This window comes from Athalia rosae, chromosome 7 (genome assembly GCF_917208135.1).
Source record: "Athalia rosae chromosome 7, iyAthRosa1.1, whole genome shotgun sequence".
Classification (NCBI taxonomy): Eukaryota; Metazoa; Arthropoda; class Insecta; order Hymenoptera; family Athaliidae; genus Athalia; species Athalia rosae.
In genome coordinates, this window is record NC_064032.1 from 1187041 (window position 1) to 1213077 (window position 26037).

The following is a 26037-nucleotide window of genomic DNA, read 5'->3' on the forward strand; positions in this document are numbered from 1 at the left end:
TAGTAGACACCTTTTTCAACGGCTACAGATTTATTCCTCGATCTAACGCCCCGCGCTACTATTCTGGCTACGCATAGATTTACCGTACATAACGATACACGTTACGGCGAATCTTCACTTTGGCTGAGTAGATTTTTGATTGCTATCGAAAGTTTTCTTTGTTCGCTTTTATTTCGTTCGATTCCAATTCCAAATCGCACCTCGTTACGGTTCCGAGGTCCGCGGCCAAAGTTCAGGTTCGAGGAACAAATCGGAAATGGCGGAAAAAAAATAACGCGACCGAGCACGCGACAAGAGAACGTGCGAATGGCGGAGAAAATAGAATAAGAATTTTGGCGAACAAAGATCAATTTCATGCGAAAGAAACTGAAAATCATGAAACTTTTTATTTCTCTCCGACGTCAGGCCAAAGCTTTGCTAACAAAGGGCGAGTCTGTATCCATAGTTAATTAATTTTAATTATGACTTTTCTTTTTTTCTCATTCAATTTACAGAAGCTTGACAAGGTCTCGATCGTCGGTTTTTAAAATCCTCTCTATCACCGGAGGGGACGATGAGGTATAGACGAACTGGTAGAAGAAGAAGAAGGAAGGATTTGCGTCCTCGGTGCAGACCGGGGAAGTAAATTCGAAGCAGTTCGTACCAAAGGGAACTACAATCTGCACGAGCGGTGTCGAGTCTGAAGTCCGCATGCAGAGAAGGAGAGGAGAGGAGAAAAGTGATCAACTTCCATTGGACGAGTACCCCCGCTGCATCTTTCCCATAAAGTTATCAAGGAAGGCGGGCGGTGAACGCGGGATAACGTGAGGAAAGGAAGAAGAGTAAGGAGGAGAAGAAGAAGAAGAAGAAGAAGAAGAAGAAGAAGAAGAAGAAGAAGAAGAAGCGGCGGCAGCGGCGGCAGCAGACTACATCGCGAGCTTAATAACGGCGATAAGACGTCGCTTCAAAAGTCCAACCGTGAGGAACAGAAGCAACAAACTCTGGAAGAGGTGAACGAACTCCGATGGTCGGTTTCTCAACGACCGGCCGACGTCCGACGTTTCGCAAATTGAAAAAGGTGACGTACGACAAACCGATCCGGACAACGACCAGACGTAGCGAGAATACGACGCCCTTAGAAATCCGCACGTCATTATTTTACCGTAACGTACAGATTTCACCCCCGGATTCGCAACGACCCCCGAGTTATCACGAGGAGTTATCCTACCTTTGCAGTTCTACGCAGGATTCGAAAGGTCTTATTTTTTGTTCTCGTTTTCTTTTGATACGGTATTGCCAATTTTGCAGATTGCGGTACATTGTGCCTTCGTGTACGGCCGAGGCGATGTATGATAATGAGAAAATGGAGGAACGGGGATCGTTCGCCTGAAAGGAATTTGCAAGCCAGCATTCATCGCCGCAGCGAGGTCTTTGACCGATTATCAATGTTTATGTTTTTTTAACACCAACCGCACCGTCGAGACGAGATGCGAGAGTCCGTCGACGATCCGCTGCTAGTAAAACGAACGTCACGTATGTATGCACATGATACGCCGATGCGGTAGCGGGAGAAAAGAGAGGATGAGAAAAAAAAAAAAAACAAACAAATAATCGTCCAACATCTTTTTCTTTTCATTTTTCTCTTTCCTTCTTTTCCATTTTATTTTTATTATCATACGTGCAAAATGAAATGCGTGCACGCAAGATGAGTGCATAAGAAATCGGCGGTACACGAACGCTAATTGATACAGGTAATTAAAATCGAGGGACCTCGCGTGAATTAAAAACTGTGAGAAAGAAAAAGCAAGATCCATTTCACGCGCACACGTCATCTCAGGTGTATATTTGAAATTATATCCAATCGGGAAATTTTTTTTCTTGATACGAACGATGACGTATCGTTAATTGAAATAAATGAACTTTATTCACCGCATTCGCGATGCACACGTATGTACGATATGAAAAAGAGAAAGAAGAAAAATTTCATTACACGAATACAACAACAACTGCGCGATATTACAGTGATAACGTAACGACGTGGTATAAAAATATTCGATAAATATGTTTCGTACAGTTATTACATAATTTTCTTCTTTGTTTTTATTCAATTTAATTTAATTTTCTTTAATTTTTTTCATTACGTACGGTTTTACTCCGTAGATATATAATCTGCTCCCGAGCTCTTCAGCAATAAACCGACCTGCAGTAAAAATGCACGCCAAGTACATAGGTATAAGACGCGAGCTGTGAGACGGGTATAATGAATTGAAATGAAAGTTGAAATTGCACAAAGAATTAAAAAATAAGTATTGAAAACAAAAAAAAGAGAGAGAGAAAAACCATAACGATTCCAGCAACATGGTAAATAACATTTCTGTCGGATTATCACAATTAGAATTACCGTCGTTGTTCGTAATACCTGGGCATTGCGATGCATTCGTTATTTCATTGTTAGGAATATTTATCGTACAATTATTCCATTTAATTTACAACGCAGCCACGCTGCACAAATATACAATAAATAGGCGATGTATAAAATTTCAATCTGACCTGAAAGTTTTGAATAACTTTCGCTGCTGTATGGCGTTTTATTGCAGAGGGAGGAGACCGCGACCTTGGCCTACCCCTAAGCCTCACCTACAACGAACAATGATCCAAACCAGCCCCACGTGACACAGAAACTCACACGCACGGTAAATTCGCACCCCTTATTCATGTAGTCCGACGTACACTGTACTTCCACACGTTCTTGTCTGACCATCCTTTTCCAATTATTTATTTTTGCTTCTGCTCTTTTTCAGAATTTTCGAATTTTCTTCGACGGTTGGACGAAAAGAATTTCGTTTTAAACTTCTGACGCATCACAGAAGTATCTGATTGTGAGTAAAATCTATTTTATTTGTTCAATAGATAGTTTTTGTTGCGTTGCTCACAAGGAAAGAAGAAGACGAAAGACCTGAACCAAGTTTTTTGAAAATCGTCAACGGATTTTGTCGATAAACAAAATTAATACAAACGAAAGTATAATTATTTTATTATATGGCTGCCTGAGCGGAGTTTCCTATTGCTTTTTTTTTTCTTATAAATTCAAACAACTTTCATGCTAATTCGTTAACTTGGCGGAACCGTGCGGGGCTTGGGGAAAACTCCGTACAGTCGTGTATACATTATACAGAAAAAAAAAAAAAAACATCCAGGTTTCAAAGAACTTGCCTCACCCTCGCAACCCTCTTCGCCGACTCACCCTCCCGTTACGTACAGACGTCGTATAGATCGAAACCTGAACCCTATTACGGAAACATTACATAGCATTATACCTAATTATAGCCTCAGGTGACTTTCTACAGTCGTTAAAAAGTTCTCCATTATGCTAGTATATAGTATATGCGGTGTATATACCAGAGGTACAACGGATTCGCTTCAATTAGCTTGATTAAATCAGTATAGGGATAATTCGATGTTTCTCTCCCATATTCGTCGACTGAAATTTCCTCCCGTCTCCTTTCGAGCATTTCGCTTGAATGGATGGAAAAATACCGTGTCTCAAGAATTTTAGACAGAAAAAGACAACAGAAAAAACATTGACTTCTCAATTTTTCTCAACAAAGAAATAACTTCTGACGATTCGAATTCCAATTGAATGAAAATCATGGATCATATAAGATCCTGCATTACAATGATTGAGCAAAAATTGATCGATTGATTGATTTTTTTCTAATTTCTTCGATTCGAAGAAGGATTTGATTAACTGATCGTTTCTGAAATAAATGAATAAAAGGAGGAAAGTGAATGATCAGATCATGTAAGATCCTGCATTACATTGATTGAGTGAAACTTGATCGATTGATTGATTTTTGTCTAATTTCTTCGATTCGAAGAAGGATTTAATTAATTGATCGTCTCTGAAATAAATAAATAAAAGGAGGAAATTGCATGATTATAAATAAGAAGGGGTGGGATGCAGGTGATCAGAGGTGGTCGAAGGTTCGGCGAGGGTGGAAGCCGTCAGCAGGCAGTTCATCCCAGGAAGTAAGTCGGAAGTGTTCGTGTCGAAATACGAAAATGTCCGAGTCAGTGTCCCGTGTCTCAGTAACCCGTAGCACAGTGCCATCAGGCTGGCGGCCTCGCGTACTGCGCCAAAAACTTGTTTCGCGTGTGCTGAAATATTTTTATCATTAAAACCCTCAGATCAGAGATTAGGCGGATAATAATCTTCGGCTTCCATTGATACTCCTATCTACCGCAAAGGCATGTGTTTTATTTATTCTTTTCATTTGATTCATTCATCTTTTTTCTCTGTCATTTATTCATGCATTTTCATCGTTCCGTTTCTACTTGATACACGAAATTGAAAAGACTCTTAGATAAACGATCTCGCCGAACAACAGCGTCAAGTGTAAATAACACCTCAATTAAAGAAAAATACAACGTCTCCAGAAACACCCTATCGTCGAACGTAAACAACACAGGAGACGGGTGATTCTTCGTCAACGTCAAAATTTCGATTCTCTAACAACGTAAACAACACAGGGTAAAGTACGATCGTGGACAGTTGCCTCGGCGTTGAATCTAACCTATTTCGACATTTTTAAGGGTAGCTTTTGTTTTCTCATTTTTTTTTATCTCTTTGGCTTTGATTTATATATTTTTTCGGTATTTATATACCGAATGGGAGCTGATAACGTTGCGAATGAATTAAATTCGTGTTATTACGTTTACCCGCGTAAAAGAGAGGGAGAACGGAATTCCGAAGAGGAAGAAAGATTTGAAAAAAAAAAAAAAACAAGGGAGCATCAACAGTCGAATATCGAATTGATGATGGTGGTGCCTGTCGGAGTGTCGGTGCGTCGTCGCGTCGTGTGCGGACATTTTACGTCGCTGTATGCGTAGAGGAGTCGGTGAGGAGAGGAATCGCAATATAGAAGAAGAATAAGAGGAAGGAGCGGTGAGTGGAATAAAAAAAACGTCCAAAAGTTGGGGGGGAAAAAAAATATCGTACTCCATGTGTTCGGTGGTCTCGTGTCGCGGCAGCAGCAGCAGCAGCGGTGCGAGCAGCGCTACCAACATCGCGAACAGCAAACATCAATTGGCGGTCTATTAGTAACGGTGTTTGTGATTTTCGTCATTGTGTTGTCGTTCGTGTTTGTAGTGGTGGGCAACGAGGAAACAGAAGCAAAAGTAGAAGAAGAAGAAGAAGAAGAAGAAGAAGAAGAAGAGGAAAAGAAAGGAGGAGAGGAAGAAAAGGAAGAAGAAACTACAGCGGCAGCAGCAGTAGGAACACCAGCAGCAGCAGCAGCACCCAGTATGGCCGGCTTCGGGTCCTCGCGGCCGCGTCGTCGTCTACAAATTGATACGAAAAAGGGTTATGGTGGTTTCTTCATCTCGACAACGTTATCATATTCGCTCCTGTAACCGAAACGCGCGAGACGACGCAGTGATACATCGTCAAAGCTGATTCACCACCTCTAACCCCGGTATTCAACAAGTCTCGTTTACTAATAATAATAGCAACGCACATCATCATCAACAACAACAACAATAATCGTTGTACATAACGATTGTATGCACGCTCGCAAACAATTACATTTTGACGTAGCTGTCGTCGTCTTAATCGTCCTCGTCGTTATTCATTCTGTCTATTTTCTCGCAATAGACGTCTATGATAATAGGTGAACAGTGGTGGGTTTTCTCTCATAGAGAGAAAGAGAGAGAGAGAGAGAGAGAGTTTAGTGCTATTACTGCTGCTGCTGCTGTGTTTCGTCGTCGATCGTAACTAAAAAAGTTCGACCCCTAGTTGTGCGTCGTGTCGTCCCCAGGCCTTACAACCACCACTGTTACAACTACAACTAGAACTACTGGCACCACCACCACCACCGCCACCACCACTGCTGCTGATGAATACAAGGAAAAATATCGTCACAACGAGAACAACAACGGGAATAAGAGACGAGACGTGTAAAATTCATCTCCACCCTGATTGGCCTGCACTGCCTGAAGTAGGTGTAGGTTTATTAATTTCCAACTCTCATTCATACGTTAATTTATTTCAATCATCATTATCGTTACTATCAAGCTTCCCTTTGATTGGTCGTTGTGTTTTTCAGCGTTTCTCTTTGTTGTACAATTTTTCTTTTTATTTATATTCGTAGGTGAGTGGACAACACAAGGCTCGTGTTTTCTGCTCTTTTTTGGATAGTGGTGGGAATCGTATTTTGTATGGTTGGTTGGTTTGCTTTGGTTTTCTCGGTCGGTTGGTTGGTTGGTTGATGCCGCTGGCTCCCCCTCGACCGCCGATTGCTCCTTCTGGTTCGCGGGTTTCATTCAAATATAGAACGCCCGCGGCGCGTGCCGGGCAAATTTTTACTTTTCAACAATCCCAAACCAACCTCTCTATTCTATATCGCTCTCTGGTGAGAACCTAGATTTTTTCCAGCGGCATCTTTGAGACCTCCTCTTTTTTTGTCTTTCAATTTATCTCACGTTCATTCTCTCGCCTCTCGCTCTCTTTCTCCCCCCTCGTTCTCACATTTTTAGCACGCGACCTGCCCGTTTCCCTCCCCCCCCAACTCTACTTTTTCTTTTGGCTTACACCCTAATTTATTATTACCGTCAAAATCTATGATTCTAAACCACTCCAGTCTTCCTGATCTCTCACGAGTTAGGAATATCGTTTTCACTAGGTTTAGAACAAAGTGAGATGAAAATTTAACGCGGTATAGAAAGAAGACAGGTCGCAGATAATAAATAAAAAATAAGAGAAAAGAGGCAGAGGAGAAAAGAATAAAGAAAAAAAAAAAACCATCCATGCGATATCTTCGTGACTTTATAACGATGCCAGCGATACAATATCTCGATTAATTCGATACTCTATTGTCGTTGAATAATATCATATTTGTTTACCAATTAATGCTACGACTATTCACAGTGTTATTATTTATCGAGTTTTTGTTATCTCAGTTTCCATTCGCTTTTGTTCGTTGTATGAAACATTTATCATTGTTTGCCCACCGATCACATTCTATTCCTCCTTCTTTTTCTTTGTTCTACCCTCGTCTCTTGTATGACGTCTGTCATTTATACATACATATGTATGTACCCACATTACGTACACCTATGTATGAAGATATCTGAAGACGAACAATAGTTCTGGTCTTGAGACACGTGTATATAATTGAGGAATATTAATAACTGCACACTTATGGAAATATTCTCCAATAACGTGCAGTTTTTTTTTTTTTGCATTCTTCGCTTTTAAATTTCAATCCTGTCAGGGGCAAGCAAAGAATAAAAGATAACACTGGAATGAAAGAAAGTAAAATAAAGATTGGAAAGGAAAGGGGAAAGAGGATCGTTTTATTAGCTATTTTTGGGGGAGGTTGGAATGCGGTTATACCGCACATACAGATAGTTGTTGTGTTGCAGTTTCTTCGGAGTCATGAGCGAGGGAATTTTTTTCTTTTTTTTTTTAAGAAAAATAAAAACCGTATTCATTTTATTTGCGTGCCTCTGCTATCATTGTTACACGTATGTGTACACGAATCTTACAAATTGACTGAATTTTTCCTCTCCATTTCTGTTTCAGGCCACTTAACTGGCATCTATCGACTGAAAACTTGGAAAAATATAGGAGAAGAAAATTAAGTAAGCGAATTAATAAATTAATTAATTAATCAATAATCAAATCAAATCAAAAAGCCTGAATTAAACGTGTTCTTTATCGAGGCAAGAGCCTGTTCCCCGAGTTTGATAAAAAAAATTAAGCATATAGATAAATTAATAACTAGCAAATTCAAACAATAATCAAAATATATTAGCAGATACATAAATAGTCAAATAAATAAATTATATAATCAAATAAATTAGATGAATAAACAAACATCCCATCGGCCAGTTTAAAATTTAAGTAAATAAATATTGATACAAATATATATATCTATACACACACATATATATATATATATATATATTGAGGATTTAAAATAATTAGAAAAAGTTGATAAACGTAATAAATATAATGCAAATTGAATCGTTTTCGCGGATAACAATAGGATCGGTAATCAAACGATCACAAGATGATCTTGAACTTGGTGAAGATCATCGGTGGTCTAGGCGACGTGGATCCCTACCGTGATGCCAACTATATGACGACGACAACGCCAATGATAATTATAAAATTAACGATGATTATAAAAATAATAATACTGATGATAATAGTGATGCCGAAGAAGAAACCCTGATAGCTAATAGAAGTGCGGGATCGGTAATATTTCGGTAACAGTTTTTATTTCTTTTTATTTATTGAAATTATTATTGATTTTGTTGTTTTAATTTTTCTCTCTTCGCATCTTTCTGTTTGTTATTTCTTTTTATTTTTCATTGATTTATTTTCATTCAATTTTTATCAATTTTTTTTTTATCTTTCTCGTCTCTCTCTCTCTCTCTGTTCCCTGGATCAAATATGCGTCCGCAGTAGTGTTTTTGTGGTTTTTCCTACGACTTGGAAATACTTTTCTTGAAAATTAGGAGAAAAGTAGAAGAAGAGGAAGAAGAAAAAGGAGAAGAAAACGAAGAATTGAAGGAAAAAGGGCGGCGAAGGAAAAAGAAATAAGAAGAAGAAGAAGAAGAAGAAGAAGAAGAAGAGGGAGTGGAAGGTATTCAATTCGCCACGGAGGGCGACGCGCGGACAGCTGGACTGGACATTCTGTCGTCCTGTGGTGGGACGGCGTCAGGGGGGTGTGGGGGCCACCACGGGGACGGGGCCGGGGCTGGGGTTTCCCCTGGTTCTTGTTAACTTTCTCGGCCTCGCTCTACTCGTCGTCGTCGTCGTCGTAGCCTCCTCATCGGCATCCTCGTCGTCTTCCGCTGAAGTTGTAGGTTCGGTTGACGAAATTAACGATAAATACAATCGCGTTCCCCGCGTACTTTACACCGCTGACGAGTCGAAATCATTGCAGAAAAGTTACGGATCGACCCCCCGCGACGCCGGCGAGCGCGAGTCCCTCGACAAAAATTCCAAATTCCTCGACGGAGGTCCGGAGAGAAGATTTTCGTCGTCGTCGTCGTCGTCGTCGTCGTCGTCGTCGTCAGCTTCGGAAGACGAGGAGTCGGAGGGGCCCCCGGCTACCGATGTCGTTGGACCGGTTAAAAGAAGTGCGGTAGAGAATTTTCTAAAGAGTAACGATTTCCTCGGCGTGAAACGCGGGGGAAACGTTACGGGGATAGTTGACGACGTCAAGGTGAGTTCGATTTTTCAAAAGAATGTCGACGGTAAATTCGCAAATGTAACGGATTATTCGATCGGCGAGGAAGTCGTCGAGGGTGGCGCAGGTGCTAGTGGTGATTACAAGGTAAATGAAAAAGTGGCGAAGGGGGTTGTCGGTATATTTGGAAAAAAAGTGATTCCGAGTTCTGACGTTAGCGGTGAAGTAGGTAGTGTCGTTACTCGTCTCGGTGGTGGTGCATCATCGTCCGGCGGTCCTGCACGGGAGAGGACGACAGTTGCCGCGCCGATGTCACCGCGGTCGAATCCTGGAGAGCCAGGAGTCGAAGAAGAAGAAGAAGACGAAGAAGAAGAAGGAGGCGGGGACGAAGAGGGGGAAAAAGTCGAGGGGATACAGCCTGAAGTTTCTCGAATACCCCATCGTCGGGTTCACCACGATAAAGGGACTGGAAAGGAAAAGGAAGAAGATAATCGGATCGCGGTCGACCAATTGCCGCCGCCTTCTCCCACACACCGCACCTCTATGGAATCACGTGAGTTTTTCTCTTTATCTATGCTATTTCCATTCTAATCAATGTCCTTCGATTCGACGCCTGGATCACCGATGAAACAAAAAATACCTCACAAAGATAGAGATGGGGAGGGAATGAAAAAAAAATTTCTCAAGGCTCCACGCCGGCCTATAACCGCGTGGTATTTATTGTATACTCGATCGTGTACGTGTACGATTCCTTTATAAGGTATATATGTACGTAGAGACGTATACACCGCTGCAGTTCCTCGGTAGTACATAAACATAGAATTTTTATGCTTCCCATGTCGAGTGCTGCGCAACAGAAGGAGAGCCGCAACGGAATATATTAAGATAGAGATTTCGTTCGGCGGGGGAGAGCAAAAAGAGAAAAAAAAAAAAAAAAGAAAAAGGGTCGAGGGGAAAAGGAGAGAAAAAATATAAATAAATAAATAACTAAATAAATGAATAAAAAGTAAGGAGGTAAAAAATAAGGGGGATATCCAGCGTAGGGTTAACGTCCTTTCGCGTTTACATGTAGGTAGGTACGTACGTACACGTCGTACACCTACGTTCTTCCCTGTTACATTCACGTTTACGTTTACCACGCATTTTTACCTTCACCTGAGCTTAAAGCGATGGAAACTCGAATGCGGGGTGGATGGATGGTAGGGTTTTTTTGATTTTCTTTATTTATTTTATTTTTTCGTCAGTTGCACACACGCGTCTCGTTGCTTCGAATTGCAATTAGTACAATAACGATTCATTTGGGAAAAGAAAAATCCAAATGTAAGAAAAGCGATGAAGAAAGTAAGAAAGAATTGTCGGAATACTTCGCCTATCTATGTGTACGGAATAATGGTATATAAAGTGAAGCCTTTCCAACGGTTTACATATTTACTTATGTGTACATACGTATACTTTCGCGTACACACATATGTATATTTAAGGTACTTTACATACCAAGCAAGATTACAGGGTTTCTCACATTTCTTCTTTTTCCACCCTTGCTTCTTTCTCCTCGGTTTTTTTTTTTTTTTCCTCTAATTTCGTTTCTTCGTTCTTCCTTCCTCAATTTTATTCATTCTCAGAGCGCCCAACGTTCATCAACTTTCGCATCTCGTCTCGCGACGAATAAAAAAAATGTAAAAACTAGCGCGCGTCGTCGATTCGCGGTGAGGTAGGTTTGTAGCTTGTAGGTCATGAAGAGGTGACGGTGGCAAGGGTGATCCGCGGAAGTGGAGGGTGCGAAATCGTCATGGCAACCCTCGTATGTACGTACATCGCGATCGTACGAGTTTTATGTAGTTTGAATCTATGCTGCGAAAAAAATTAAAATATATACAGCTGCCACTGATCATCGATTTGGCGAATCTTTTGTAATTTGATTTGGAAAAGAGGAAAGAAAAGCGAGAGAAAAATAATCGTAAATTATTTTTTTTTAAAAAATCTCGATCATTGTGTGCGAAAAATTTATCTGTAAACGGTACGTAAAGTTTATAACAGGTGGCAGTAGCGGTGCGATTTAGTTGTCTAACAATTTATTCAATTTATTACCTACGGTACAATAAATTGATGTACGTGTACAGCAGGTACGAAGAAAGAGAGCATCCGTGGGTTTCTTTCTTTCTTCCTTTTTTTTTTTTTTTTTTTTACATCCATCGTCGGTTCGTATCGCACAAAAAACGAATCTCTTACGATCGGTAATCAATCGATGCGTCGAATCCGCACGATTCTCATTCTGTATTCGTCTTACTATTATTGTATTACATTTTTTTATTCTTCATTTATCTCTTCGTTCAATATCGTACATCGCCGAACGCGAATCGCCGCCTTTCCTTTGGCGAAGGATCGATCTTTTTTAGAATCCTTGACATATTCATCGCGTTGAATGTCGTACATATGTGTACCACGTATATAGAATTTCATATATATTCCGTACACATACCTACTTTTTGAATAAATGATACGTACACGCGTTGCACAATACATCACGTAGCACGCTGCAATGAATTAATTTTTTTCTCTACTCGCTTTCGTTTCTATTGAGATGAACGAAAAAATTCAACGAACGAACCGCGCAATAATTATTGAGACGGTTAAGAAAATGAAAGAAGAAGAAGAAAGGTAGAAGGGAAGATGAAGATTCGAGAAGAGTAGAAGGGAGACGAAGAATTACGGAAAGAGAGAGAGACGAACGTACGGCGAGAATCCTAGAATCGTGGAGAAGTCTAACGAAACTCGAAGCTCGACGAAGAGGAGTTTACCTACTGGTTACTTCGTGTCGCGGTGCCGTGCCGTGTCAGTTACCTTGGCTTGAAGTAGGTCGTGTCTAGCGGCGACAGGCTGCCAGGCGGCGGAGAGTGAGTGTTTTTCAGGCTAGTAGTAAAGCCGGCCAGAGTCGAGTCGAGCCCAGCTAAGCTAACCGGGCAAGGCGAATGCAAGGAAAAAATCGACTGGGAGGAATTACTTTTCAAAGACATCGAAAAACCGAAAGAAAACGAAGGACCGCGATAGCGAAGTTTCGGTCGACGTCTCTTCATCCCTTTGCAAATTTTCTCCACGTTAGTTCGAAAACGGCAAACAGCGAAGAACTGTGAGGAACGAGCGAAAATGGGGGAGAGAGAAACGAACACCTCGCGGGGTAGGGAGAAAAAATAATGATTAAAAAAATGAAAACGAAATGAAAAGGGCAGGAGAGAAAGGGAAAAAATTATGACTTGAAAAAAAAGAGAGGAGCGAATACAGAGGGATGATATGTACATATGTGTACGGTATACGCACGTGTTGTGTATGTATATGCGAATAGAAACGGCGACTAAATAAAGAGGGGGAGGAACCGAGGGCTACAACGTTGTAGCAAAAAAGAGAGTACGAAAACAAAAGCAGAAGAAAAGAGGAGGAGAAAAAAAACAACCCCGCGAGAGAAGAGGGTGGAAAAGTGGAGCCAAGTGCAGAGCACTGGGGCATCGACTATTCGTCGAGGTTTTTTTCCATGCTTTTGCGGCGGTAAAGTTGAAACTGGAAGCGCTCGATACGATGTGCTTTCTTCCTTCCCTCGTTTCTCCTCGCTTCTTTTTTTCATTCATTCTCTTTTTTCCACTTTGTTTATTCCTCTCGTTTCTTTTCTTCTTGGCTTTTGCGCTCTTGTCCGATGATATTTTGCTCTCTCCCCCCGTGTACAACACGGGCGACGAACCGCGTAGCCTGTACACTTCGCGCCGGTCGCTCGATAAAAATTTCTCCACAGACGAGCGTGTCTCATTCGATACGCTGTCCGTCTCTTCTTTCTTCTTTTTCGTGGTTTTTTTTTTTTTTCTGCCTCGAACGGAGCCAAAAAAATAAATTTTCAAATGAAAAAGAAAATCGCTGTGTACAACGAGACGAAAAAGAAAATCAAAATGGCGGATTTTCACGATCATTATCTCGGAGTAACTGCGGTAAAGAAAAAAGAAAAAAAAAAGAAAAACGGAAAATGTGCTTTTAATGGTTTGAAGAAAAAGAAAAAAGAAAAAAAATTAAACGTTTCTCGAGAAGGAAACGTCGCGTCTGTTATTGTACGTACAAAGATACGTCGTACGCGTATACACAGTAGACGCATAATATATGCCTACCTAGGTATATTGTTATTGCATATTAGTTGAATAAATTCAATAAACACACGTGATTATACATGAGTTTGCTAAATAAAGAATCATACGTGTACGTACGTACGTACAGCTATGTATATCAGCGTCGTATACACGCGTGTATCTGCTCAGTCGACGTTATAAAAATTCTAATGTCTACCGTACCCCGAGGTGTAAACTATCGTAATATTTGTACAGAAATTAATAACGGCTAGACGACGATGACGATGACTGCGACGATTAGAGTCCAGAGAAACCTTGGATAATTACGCGTAGATACGCGATACGGATATACGTACGACTCGTGTGCGTTACACGCTTAACGAAGCTCGTTGACAAAAATTAACTCCCCCCCCCATTTTTTACTTCTTTCGTCATTTCCACCGTGTTTGTATTCACCGCTGTAACGAAACGAAATTTTTCTCGAAAATTGAGCAACGCGATTATAATCGAGATTTAGCTACACGTAGATGTACATCAATGTACACGATCCTTGCGTATGGATATATGATATAGTAGTCGCGTGGGATATATTTGAGAGAGAGAGAGAGAGATAGAGAGAGAAAAAAATGGAAGAAATAATTTCGTGCAACGGTACATAACATTAACCTACATTGTGCGTGTGCGTGTGCGCGTGTGCGTGTGCGAAATAAACGTGGGTACATAGACGAGTGCGTTGGTATTACGGTATATGGCGGGGTGTATGTATGCCGCACGCACGTCGTCTAGAGGCGCGTACGAATGCATCGCCGAATGTCTGTCTAGTCCACGTCTGGTGTATCTGGTGTATCTGGTGTATGGGGGAGATCCTTGAATGAAATACCGAGAGACCTATTTTTAAAAGAGATCACGCGAATAAACAACGATCGCTTGCACAGAATTCGAAAGTTGGCGTGAAGCAACTGTAAAATAGAGATATATAGCTGTGCCGCGCGTGTATACGTTTACTTGTACGAGAGGACCTATGTACATCTCTGCCGCGCGTGCTCTAACCGACGCAGCGCGCCTCGAAAAATCAATTCTTCTGTGTATTTTGTGTATAGTATGTATAAAAATGCAGCGCTAAAAATTACGTCGATACAGTGACGATCGATCGACGAAATGAGAATAAATCGAAATTGGCAAACTCGTAGGTTTCGCGCGAAAAGAAAAGAAGAGAACAAGAAAAAAAGAAAGAAAAAAACAACTCATTCAATTTCTGGACATCGGGAGACAGCTGATCGTCCCGATGGATGCTTTTCGTCCGAATAATTCCCTCACTTTCGTGAGCCTTCGTGTAAACGGTTATTTACGTACCACGAGAAAACACATATCTAAGAAAATACCTGAAATACTCGAGGATATACATACGTATCGCGTACATATGTCTCTACATATTATATATACCTTATGTATACATATATACACGTGTATATTATATGTAGATATTATTGCCGGATGTTCGTTTCTCGCGTTCACGTAACGCGCGTCACCCTGTACACACGTGCATACTTTTTAGTGTGGAGTGAGCCGAGGTCTTAGACCTTGGATAATATAGGCGAATATCTAGTAAACTTGTTCCAGGCATTTGGTTGGGTTTTTTTTTCTTTTTTTCTTTTTTTTTATCAAAAAAATTTCCTCGCTTTTTATTTTTTTCGTTTCACAACCGTATGCACAGCGATATCTGCAGAAACGCGGATCCGAGGGGAATTATATAAAACGTGATACAAGTCTTTTTTTTTTCGATCGTCATCGTTACGTTATCGCTCGTATCGTCGGAGTGTCTGGAAAAGTTATCGTGATAATTTTTTTTTTTTTCTAATCGCATTTTATTTCAATTTTCGTTTTTTTTTTCTTCTCATTCTTTTACCTCCTCTTATCGCCGATAGTTTTATTCGCACGACGCGTTTTCGCGACTCAGTGCGGACGCGAGTGAGACGCAGCGTCGAAGGCGGAATTATTCGAATTCGGGCGAAAAAAAACCGTCGAGGGGTGGGCGGGGGGGGGGGGCTGAGAATTGAACAATCTTTCGTTTCGTCGCACCTATGCAACGCGCGTAGAACTTCACCAAGAGATTCGTCTCGCGTGTGCAGAAGAAAACGAAAATACAAAACGAACGGTGAATCAGGTTGGTCGGTAATATGGTAGCGATGATGAGTCACGTCGCGCGTTTCTTCTTCAGCGATGTGTCAAGTGCGCGGACGTATTTCCCCCCCCCCCCCCCCCCCGATTTTTTTCGTTTCCCCCCCTATTTTCTTGCTCCTTTTCTTCGCCACATTCCGACGCGACGTCATCCGTGTACACCTCCGCGGACGTGCGTTCGTACGAAGAACGACCGAAATCTTAATTATTTATCTCCATCGGATGACGGCACGGGTTGTTTCGAAGGCTTCGAACAAAAAAAAAAAAAAACTCACCCCTGTAACAACGTATGTGACCCAGAAAAGCCAAGAGCCTCTGCAGACATTTTCCTCTTTTTCGTTAACGTTTTTTTTTTTTATACATTTCCTCCCTCGGTCGATTCTTCGATCACGTCGGTGCCGTCACGTGCCTATCGCACGTGGTCTTCGCCCTGGACACGTGAATTTTGAATAAGCTGTGCGCACGTAACGCGCTGCATAGAATACGTACTTTATTGTTTCTTCCTCTACTCACTCTCGATTTCGGGTACAATAATTTTCGATCGTTAAATCGGTCCGCGATATTTGAAGAAAATCGTTGGGAACGAAGGACTTTTTTTTTTTATCATCGCTCGGAAGATTTTTCGGGCCGTTATTCAAAGCGCACGAAGTGTTGTTCGGACTTACGCGGGTATAATGTAGGGTAATTTGGCAAGTTCCCTGAAGTTATAATCCGGTGGGGTTATACGGACCGTATGTATACGTATACAACGGGTTTGTCGAAATTACCGCGGTGCGAGTACGTCGTAGTTGGAATAGAATTTTCTCGGTGGCCCCCCCTCGCGGTTTTCTTATCCCGCCGGGATATACTGGATATATGCATCAAGAGCGCATCGCGCGATCTGTACCCTCGGCAAAAATGAACGAGCGCAACGACAAGGAGTGTCTTTGTCCGACTCGCTGGGCCGCGGTATGCTCGTGATTTCTCTGCGCTCGGTCTTGCGATTTTGATGTACCGTAACAGGAGGCAGGCGAGGCGGACCGGCCGAGAAGATTGAGATGAGGAGGAAGAAGAGTCGAGGAAAAAGGAGGAGCTCTCCACCTCGAGTCAAAGAGAATCTGAAGTGGTACAATAAACGTATACTATGTATTATTATTAGCAACCGTAACTACCTCGTTGCAACAATGTTACACGTACGCTCTGGTACGAGATGAGTTTCTCAACCGAGGCACCGGTCGCCCGCTTACAATTAGATTTAAACGCGGAATCCCTGATTATTATCATTGTCATTATTATGATAATGACGACGCTCGGCTCAGGTTTATAAATAAATACGGACACGCAATCTTATTTACCGCTCTCACGGTTCCGCGCCACTTTTCCACCGCTCTCTGTTGTGTCGTTGCATTTTCGTGCGGCGCGGCGGGGGGGGGGAAAAAAACGTGAAAATTCCGCCGAGAAAATCATTCGGACGTACGTGAAACGTGCCCACCGCGTACATGCCTATATGCGCGAACGCTTGATCCGTTTAAATTTCCTCTCCCCCGGAGGGGGGGAGGGGGGGAGAGAAAAAAAAGCCAAAAAATAAGGGAAATTTAAATGAAACGAAAACAGAGAGAGGAAAAATCGAAATATTTTTAAATTCCACGCTTTTACGACACGGTTTCGTTACTTTATTTCCACACGTAGTACGTGGGAATGTATTTACCGAAATTTTTGTATTCCGTTCATTGCTTTTTCTCGGTTCTCGTTTTTTCATTTTTTTTTTTTTTTTGTTATCCATTTTATTTTCATTTTTAGTCAGTTTTTAAATTCTTACTCTGAGGATGATTCGAGAGGAATTGAAAGGAGAATCGATCGATCGATCGAAGGATCTGGGAAATTGGTCCATTCCCCTTTTCCAATTTCGTTTTCTAACAATCCGTGCGCTACTTCTTCGTTCTTTTATACGAACACAATTACAGCACAGAGTTTTGTTCTTTTCGAAGGTAAGGGCGATCTGTTTTTTTTTTTTTTTACCGGGGTCGTACACAACAAAGCGGAGTTCCAGTCAAAACAAAGAGGGTTTTTTTTTTCTTTTTTTTTTCTCTGTTTGGTTTGTTTTGGTTTCTTTATTTTGATTTTTTCCCCTCTATTTTTTTCACAACGTGCCGTTGCGGGACCGCCGACGCGTCACGTTTATTGTAATAAGGCGACGTGCATGGCGTTCACGTTCTAAAACTGAACCGCAAAAATTCGCCCGATCGTACACGCACATCGGTATGCCCGTACGTACGCCTAGTCAATTCATCGCGACTTTAAATTTTTGATTTTTTTCAGGCTATTGAATTGAAAAAAAAACAATCTAGTCTCTCGGGCATGCGAACCTCGCAAATGTAATCCATGTTTTGTTTCTCTTCTTCAAATTAATCTTCTCATCTCCACTTATCTCGCGTCGTAGCTTTTGACTTTGCTTGATTTTTTTTTTTTTTTCTTTTTTTTTTCTTCTCTCTTTTCTCGGGGTTCTTTTTCATTCCACTCACATCTCGCCCCGAGATCTTTCGAACGTGTATATATAACGAAACGTTTTTCTCACCGTTATTCTCGCCGCGTCTCTCGATTGTCGCAATAAGTGAGAGTCGAGCCTATTTCGTTTTGTCTGATCCATTTAGCTCCCTGAAAAACGTCTACTCGTAGCCTCGGATTCCCACGATTTTCTGCCATTTTTCGTCGTCTCCCCTCCCCCCTTTTCTCCCATTTTCTAATTCAAATACTGAGGAAAGAAAAGAGGAGCGAATGAACGAATAAACGAACGAAAAAGAGGGACAATTTTTTTTGGGCAAACTTGCGGGGTGTTCGGATAATAATTGGCGGGTTTCCGCGATGTGATTCACGACGAGGACGCTATGGCCCCGACCGAATTTCGACGTACTCCTAGTTACAGATCGGTGAACTCTACGCGGGCTCTATACGTAATTCTTCTCCTTTTCATCTTCCTTCGACGTCTCTCTCTCTCTCAGTTGCAAACTGGGACTTTTTCTAGTCTACGAACGCGATTACGCCCATTAAATCTAGGCGTCCTTGTCGTCGCAAAATTCGTAAAATCCGAGGCAGAAATCTCTCTCCGCGTATACCGTTTTCTATTTATACGCGGATCATGCATCGTGTCGCACAAAAAAAATATCCAATCGATGAAAATCAGATGTGAAAAAAGAGAAAAAGAGAGAGGAAAAAATTTGAAGAAGATATTTGGCGGTGAGAGAACGAGGAAGGTGACTAGAAACGAAAAATCCAAATAAGAGGTAACCCAAAAAAAAACGACGACGACGATCACGGAAATTGGAATAGACGTGGCACGGGGATGAAAAAGAGTCGCTCCTCTCGGATCCTCCGTTGTACCGAGAGGCGGGAAAAAGCGTAAAAGAGAGGAGAGAGAGGGAGAGAGAGAGAACCGAGGAGAAAGAAGGAGGAGGTTCAGAGAGTAGGAGAGGAGAGGAGAGGTCGCGCCGGTTTCGGTGGGAGTCTCAAGGCCGACGCGATGCAGACGCGAGTCTCCGAGTGACTATTTTTAGCTCTTCCTACTATTGTGCAAAGTTGAGAGAGAGTCTGTCAACTGTCTAGCTCGCGAGGCGCCCACTCACCCATAAACTTTCCAAATTTGTTCCCTTTTAATTGTCATCCTTATTTCGGTTGATTTTTTGCTGCTTGTTTTTTTTTTTCTTCTTCCTCCTCTCGGTGCTACTCCTTCCCCTCCAACTCTTCGCCGTTCGGGTACCCCTTCTCTCGACGACGATTCCATTTTTGAATTTCCTTTCGCGTTTCGAGGAATCGGAAATTCCCCTGGGCTAGACTGCAACGGAAAACTAGATTCGGTGTTCCTTCGATTTTCGTCCGTTTACAGTGTTCGAGGAAAACGGGGGGGGCGTGGCTCGGCGATTTGGCTGCCGATTTTTTCTCACATACCTATAGGCCGTACGTACGTACGTAAACGGGATATTATGCAACTTTGAAGTTCAAACGAACGCTGCTGCAATAGGTATAACAATAATAATCGCGATAATAACAAGCTCCGTCTGATGCAGAGATTTATGATCTATATTAATCATGATTTATGATCTCCCCCGACCGTTATACTAGCTAAACTAACTTTTATACGCACATATATACTCACCTATCTCCGTGCATATACCTGCACACATATATATGTATGTACGTATATATATCTCTGTTCATTAAATATTATCCACACACCGTTCTAAATCAAACGTCCTTGCGTTCCAGAACATTGACATTTCTATAATTTTCGAATCAAACTTCAATATTTCTACACGCGGTGTACCTGTGCGCTCGTTCAACGTGTGTATGAAATTATTGAAATAATTCTTCTTCTTCTTCTTCTTAAAAAAAAAAAAAGTCAATAAATATTATTTTTTGCACATCACTCGACGATGTGGGGATACAAATATAAGCGTAGACCCGTATGCACGCGATGACGTGAATGTACATAATTATATATCGCGCCTGTTATTTTATATATATTATACAGGTATAATAGGCAGGTATTACGCACACACCACGTGTCTAGGCGAACTTTTTTCTCTCGTGTCGTTGCACGAAGTTAACCTTATTATAAACGTAATTTTTGGTATTGCGCAACTGATATTGTTTGGATGGTAGGGAAAAGAAAAAAAAAAAAAAAGTTTTTTAGGAAAGAAAAAACCTTCGATCATAGACTAGGTAATAATAATTATGGCAGCCACTCGAAACCGCTGCAGCGAGGTCGTTGCGTCTGTTACAAGCGTTTGATACACGCGAATACCCGCGTATAGGTGTGTACATGCATATTATTATGTAACTTTTGATAAATTTTTTTCGTTTCGTTTTCTTACAATATGTTTATTTATTATCTCTTTTATTTTTTTTTTTTTCTCCAACAAACATACCATTCGCATAATTTATATTCCATGAATATGCATGTACATATAGGTATACATAAGCAGATGTGTTTTAAATTTATATTTATACACACTGATACATTATGTACATTCAATTTTCAATACTCGGCCGGACTTCGCAAGATTTTTGAAGCGACAAAAAAAAAAATCATCAAATTCTCTTTTTTTTTCTCCATTTTTTACCTCCTCCGATTCGACTTTGATTCAATTTTCTTCACATTAGCCGAGACGACGTAATCGCCGCTGAAAAGGAACCGTTTTTTTTTCGTTATTTTTTCTTTGGAAACCCTCTGAGAAAAAAATCGACAACGCTCCTCTTTTTGAAAATTCTCGGTAACGTAGTCTCCTCTTTTTCTTGCTCCTTACTCTTCTTCGATTTTCCCCTCTCTCTCTCTTTTTTTGGGGGGGGTTGGTAATTCGAATTACCCACAACACCCTCCGCTACTCCTCGTCATCTCTCACTCATCTCTACGAATACGTACACGTTGCACAGGTTTTTTGCGCACGATAAAGGTGAACCGGAAACTTGAGTTGGCGCGAGGCGAGACCGCACACCTGAGCTTTCGGGAGACACACGTGTTTGACCCGAGTCGAGTCGCGTGGCGCGACGTGACCCGCTATGTATAACGTACCCGTAGCCATAGGTATACGCGCGCACGTGTACGCGTAATACACTGCGACACGTCGGGGTGCGCAAGTTTTCGGAGAGCCTCGAAATTTCGTTCGAAAGATAACGTTTATCGAGGAATCCGAGGACGCTCGAAATCAGACGATAGAAACGAGAAAAGCATCGGGAAATCATCGACTCGTAGCGGGGGAGATACGCGGTTTCATCCGGAGGAGGTTTCGAGGATAAGGTTTGAGGTAAAAGAAGAGGCCCCGGGACGCGTTTTATCCGGTGCATACTTCGGTGTCGGACGAGCGTCGACGGGGCCCTCTCGATGCCCCGTAGCTGCTCTCCTCCTCTCCCTCTCCCTCTCTCGCCGCCTGGCCCCGATGTTGTTGCACCGCCGCCGCCGCCGCCGAGTTTCGTCGCGTGTTTTTGTCCCCCGTCTGGGCCCCGCCGTTACTTGCCGAGCTGGGAGAGAGAGAGAGACAGACAGAGAGAGAGAGAGGGCTCGTCGTTTTTTGTCTGGGTATTATACGGGCGAGTGTGCGGCAGGGTGAGTCGCCCCCGAAGGGAGGAGTTTCGTTGGAAAGAGGCCCCGCCTCGGCGGTTACTCGCTTGCGCTTTACCTTACGAACGACCCCCTCGAAGAAGCGTCGTAGTAGCCCCCCGCTTATTTTCTCGTCGACCGAGAGAAACTCTGCGTTAATGTTCGTTAACGGCGTACGTTCGTTTCCGTCGCTACTTTAACGCCGTGGAAACACCGGCGGCCGTATTTTCCATTATTCGTTTTTCCTCACTTCCTTTGAAAAGTCGCGGACGTCTGCGAAGCGACACGCCCGATACTGACCGTCCCGACGATATCGTCCGGCTGAAAATAATCCACGGTCCACGGTTATTTTATCGATGTCGTACGTGTACACGTTGTACAGGTAGTCGTAGTCGGTCGGTACCGGTCTTATTGTAATTCGCGCAGGTGCGTCGCGACCATTATTATAATAATTACGAAAATTATCGAGATGATGGGAAGCGTAGCGTAATATTTCTAACGCGTGTACGGTTGTAGTTCTTTCGGTTTCTCGCTAGAAAAAATTTCCGTCGAAGAGATACGGAAAATCGGAGGAAAATATCAGGTGCGACAGGTGCGCTCGTCACGTGTCGCGCGATCGTTTTCACCGCGTTGCAACGTACCGCCCGCGAACGGTGAAAAACTGAAAACAAAATTCCTAGACCGTGACGACGACTCGCGTATTTACGAACAAGATCCACCTGCGGTACGAAATAATCGTTGAAAAACAATCGTCAAATTTTCCATCAAAGATTCGACGACGACTTGTGTGCGCGCGTGTCGATCGAGTATACAAGAATTTGGAATATAGACGATTCTTTTGATTCCTCTAATTTTCACCCCCTCCCCGCCCCCCCCCCCACCGATCTCCCCTAGATTTTTCTCATCCGCATTTTCACTTTCAGCGAACGGCAGCGGCTACGCGATCTCAGTTGCTCTGGTATTCGTGGTGGGGGCGATCGTGGGAGTGCTGGCCACGGTGTCGCATCACTTCCATCGTCGTTATCAGCGTCGCCTCCCCGACGCCCCCGAGACGAACAACACGACGCCCGATCAACGCTACCACCTGCAATCACCGAACGCGAGGAGACGCCACCATTCCGCCACACCGGTGAGTTACGACGAATTCCATCCACACTCCCCCCTTCGCTGATACATCCCTCACAGTTTCCTCGATTCTCCTCGTTTTCTCCGCTCCGGATATCAATTAGGTCGAATATCGATCGATCGCGACGAGTCGGCGACGATTAGTCTCAAGGTATTCCCATCAATCGGTTTTGCTTTTTATTTATTTATTCAGTTTTTTTTTTTTTTCTCTCTCTCTTCTGCAGCAATCTGTAGTCGTCGACGATGTTTGTGAATAGGTGTACAGGTATGGCGGTGTCTATGTTGAGGAATTATAATAATAACAACGATAATAATAACGATAATCTGTGATACACGGACGGGGTTTATATGATACAGCTGTGAGAAGATATAATGGAGGATGATGGGTGAAAATGAAGAAGGGGTAGGTAGGTGGGTGGGTGGGTGGCGGAATCGTGTTAATTATGAACGTCGAGAATTAGTCGTACCTCGCTTGTGTGTATACAACGTGTACACGGATACACGAAAGTACGTAGTGCGTAGGTGCGCCTATGTATTGCACCGTACAAGGTAGATATGTACAATACACACTTCGTGATACATAACCCTTTATACCTACGTTCGCTATGTGTATTGTGCACGTGCCGTTTATTATATAAGGTAATAAAGGATGTACATAGTAGGAGGAAGAAGAGGAGCAAAAGCGGAAAGGGAAAAGAGAGAAGAGGGATAAAGGGCAAAGGGCAAAGGGTGAAACTATGTTTATGTACAAATATGTACAGCATTTCGCGTGTACACGCGGTTTAGGAAAATTTAACACAAAACTAGGCGAGATGGAAAAAGGGTACGTGGGGGAAAATACATCAGCCGAACCGTTGGTCCCATTTTACTCCATCTACCCATCAAATTTGAATTATTTTTTCAAATTTTTACAGTTCGAACGTCGCCTCGAAACCAAGGGGGCGCGTGGGGGTGGGTTTCGGTTTCTCTTCCTCGTTTCTTTTTATCATTTTTTTTTTCTCCCCTCCCCCCCACCCCCACGTTCTCTCTCGCTCTCGTCGTCCTTCCCTACTTCGCTTTTCCCTTTCCTGCTCCTTTTTTTTTTCATTCGCTTTTTTTTCGGTCGTCCCCCGTCTGGGTCGCTTTTAAAGAGGACGGCTCCAGACCGAAGGGGAATCCGCGCGCACGTGCGACCCCTCCGTTACACGAAAGGTACAGTCGACGCGAAAAATCCACCCCCCTCGCAAAGCGTAAGTGCGAAATAAACCTCCCCTTTTTGTCGCAAATTGTACATATATTTAAAAAAAAAAAAAAACGATGGAATCGTCGCGCGAAGGCCGATTTTCGTTTTCTCCCTCAGTTTTTTTTTTCGTCTCCGTTTCGTGCGCCGAACGTCGTCACCCCGAGTTAATCCCATTTTATAGTTGCTGCCGCAAAGGTACGCGTAACAACGAAACGTGCCTCTATATCCCTATCGTGGAATAGAGCCGTGAAACTGAAGTGTTACATCGGGGTGGGCCGGGTCGGGTTTTTGGGGATTCGGAGGTGGGTAGCCCGCCCGCTCACCCGCCCGAGCGTAGGTAGCTAGGCAGAGGTAAACACGCGCTTTGTAAACCAGGAACAGCGTGACCTTGGCATTGGAGAGGGTTGGAAATTGCGGGTATACGAGCGGGGTTTTATGTATATACAGCCGAGAAACACTTGCGAGCCTCTAAAATGTATACCGGTGTCTCGCGAAAGTGTGTATACGCGTCTCTCTCTACGCACACGTTGTACATACGTATATATACATATATACGTATGTGCAGCGCCCATGTACCCTACGTGTATCGTGTGTATATATGTATGTATATAGATTTATTCGTGTATATTGTGGCCGGTGTAACCACGGACCAACTTTTGCCTCGATTCTCCTCTCGTTCTCGTTCCATCGGTTTTCGAAGGGAGGATGTAACGTACGGAACTCTCCCTCCCTCCCTCCCTCCCTCCCTCTCCCTCTCTCTCTGTTTCTCTCCGACGCGTTACAAGGGAGGAGAAAAAAGGGCGACTCGACCAACCACCCGACGATCTTCCAGATGACGGAGACGGAGAGGGAGGAACGAAATGGCGAGAGAGGGAAGGAAAAAGGAGCGGTGGGAAAAAAAAAAAACGAAAAAAAAAACGAAAGAAAAATGAATGAAAGAAAGAAATTGGAGCGCGTGGGGCGGCGGGCTGAAGAAAATGAAACTGGATGGGGATGTATATAGTGTATGAATAGGGTGAGTCGGTGCGTCAGAATTCTGGCACGTGGCGCGTTTCGAGCTGGGAAGAAGGGTGGAGAGGAAAAGGAGGGACGATGAAACGAGAGAGAGAGAGAGAGAGAGAGGGAACGAGAGGAAAAGCGTTTAGGTCGGATAAATTTATATGGGGCATTTGTTGCCGAATGATCGTTCGCCAAGAGACTTTGAAGTTCGTCGTGCGTTCAAACTTTTATTCAACGTTGATTCGCTTTTTTATGTCATTTTCTTTACCTTTCTTACCCCACTTTCTCTTATTGCGGGTCGATCGTTTATTCAATCAAAAGCTGAAAGGGCGAAAAGAAAAATATTACGTCACTACCCGCCGCCAATCTCGTGCGGAGAAAGTTCGTCGACGGTTTTGCGAAGAACGTGGCGTAGATTTTCTTCTATTTTCTATCGTTTTTTTTTCTATTTCCCCTTTTTTTTCTCTCTCTCTCTCTCTCTCTCTCTCTCTCTATTTTCCTCCACCCCCTTCACGAGTACGCGTACAGGTTTCGCGATTCTTTTTCTCTTTTTTTTTACATTAAGGACACTCCGTCGCAGGAACAAAAGTTGGCACACTTCCCGAAAAGAAAAAAAAAAAAGAGATACACACGGAGAGAGAGAGAGAAGGAAAAGAAGAAAAAATTTGACACGTACACCTATGTATTCGATACATGTACGACGCGTATACCTGTACACACACGTGACGTACTCTGTGTAGAGACGATCGTATCCGTTACATATATGTATAGGAAGTAACAAACCGATGATGGATCTTCTCTACACCTTTTCTCCATACTCGACACACTTCTTTTTATTTATTTATTTTTTTCTTTCTTATTTTATTTTTCTCGCTCTCCTCTCAATTTTCTCTCTCCTTGTTTATTTCTTCGTTCTCACATACACGCGATCTCTTCATTCATATTTTATCTCTCCGTATCTCCTCTTTTTCCTCCACGTTTTTACACGCTTTAATACCACACGTCGCGCACACTGTATCATTTTATGTATCGCACCGCGCTAGTGCGAAGAATTTTCTTCTCGTCGTATAATAGAGAAACTGATAAGCTTATTAATGCGAAATCATAAGAGCGATTATGACGGTAGCGATAAAAAATGTAGACAAAATTCTTGGAGTTTCT

The 26037-nt window shown here is 42.6% G+C and overlaps 1 protein-coding gene and 1 long non-coding RNA gene across 10 annotated transcripts in view; one reads left to right on the plus strand and one right to left on the minus strand.

Annotated features, from left to right (window-relative positions):
• Nucleotides 1-4126: 4126 nt before the first annotated feature.
• The window catches only part of LOC105684710, a 40182-nt gene continuing 18271 nt past the window's right edge, over nucleotides 4127-26037 (plus strand). Inside the window, exons 1-5 of one of the 9 annotated variants that reach the window (XM_048659082.1) lie at nucleotides 4127-5975; nucleotides 7562-8849; nucleotides 8934-9326; nucleotides 9398-9732; nucleotides 22454-22659. In XM_048659082.1, coding sequence (XP_048515039.1) covers nucleotides 9489-9732; nucleotides 22454-22659 — 450 coding nt within the window. In that variant the 5' untranslated portion in view covers nucleotides 4127-5975; nucleotides 7562-8849; nucleotides 8934-9326; nucleotides 9398-9488. Of the gene's footprint in view, nucleotides 5982-7561; nucleotides 9733-22453; nucleotides 22660-26037 lie in introns of those variants that run through there. The other 8 variants (XM_048659080.1, XM_048659078.1, XM_048659079.1 and 5 more) reach the window with 8 other exon arrangements.
• Nucleotides 9742-16535, minus strand: LOC125501924. Its single transcript, XR_007279663.1, has 3 exons — nucleotides 15950-16535; nucleotides 15736-15890; nucleotides 9742-11030 (listed from the first exon to the last, which is right to left on the minus strand). It is a non-coding gene; the product is annotated as an uncharacterized LOC125501924 (long non-coding RNA).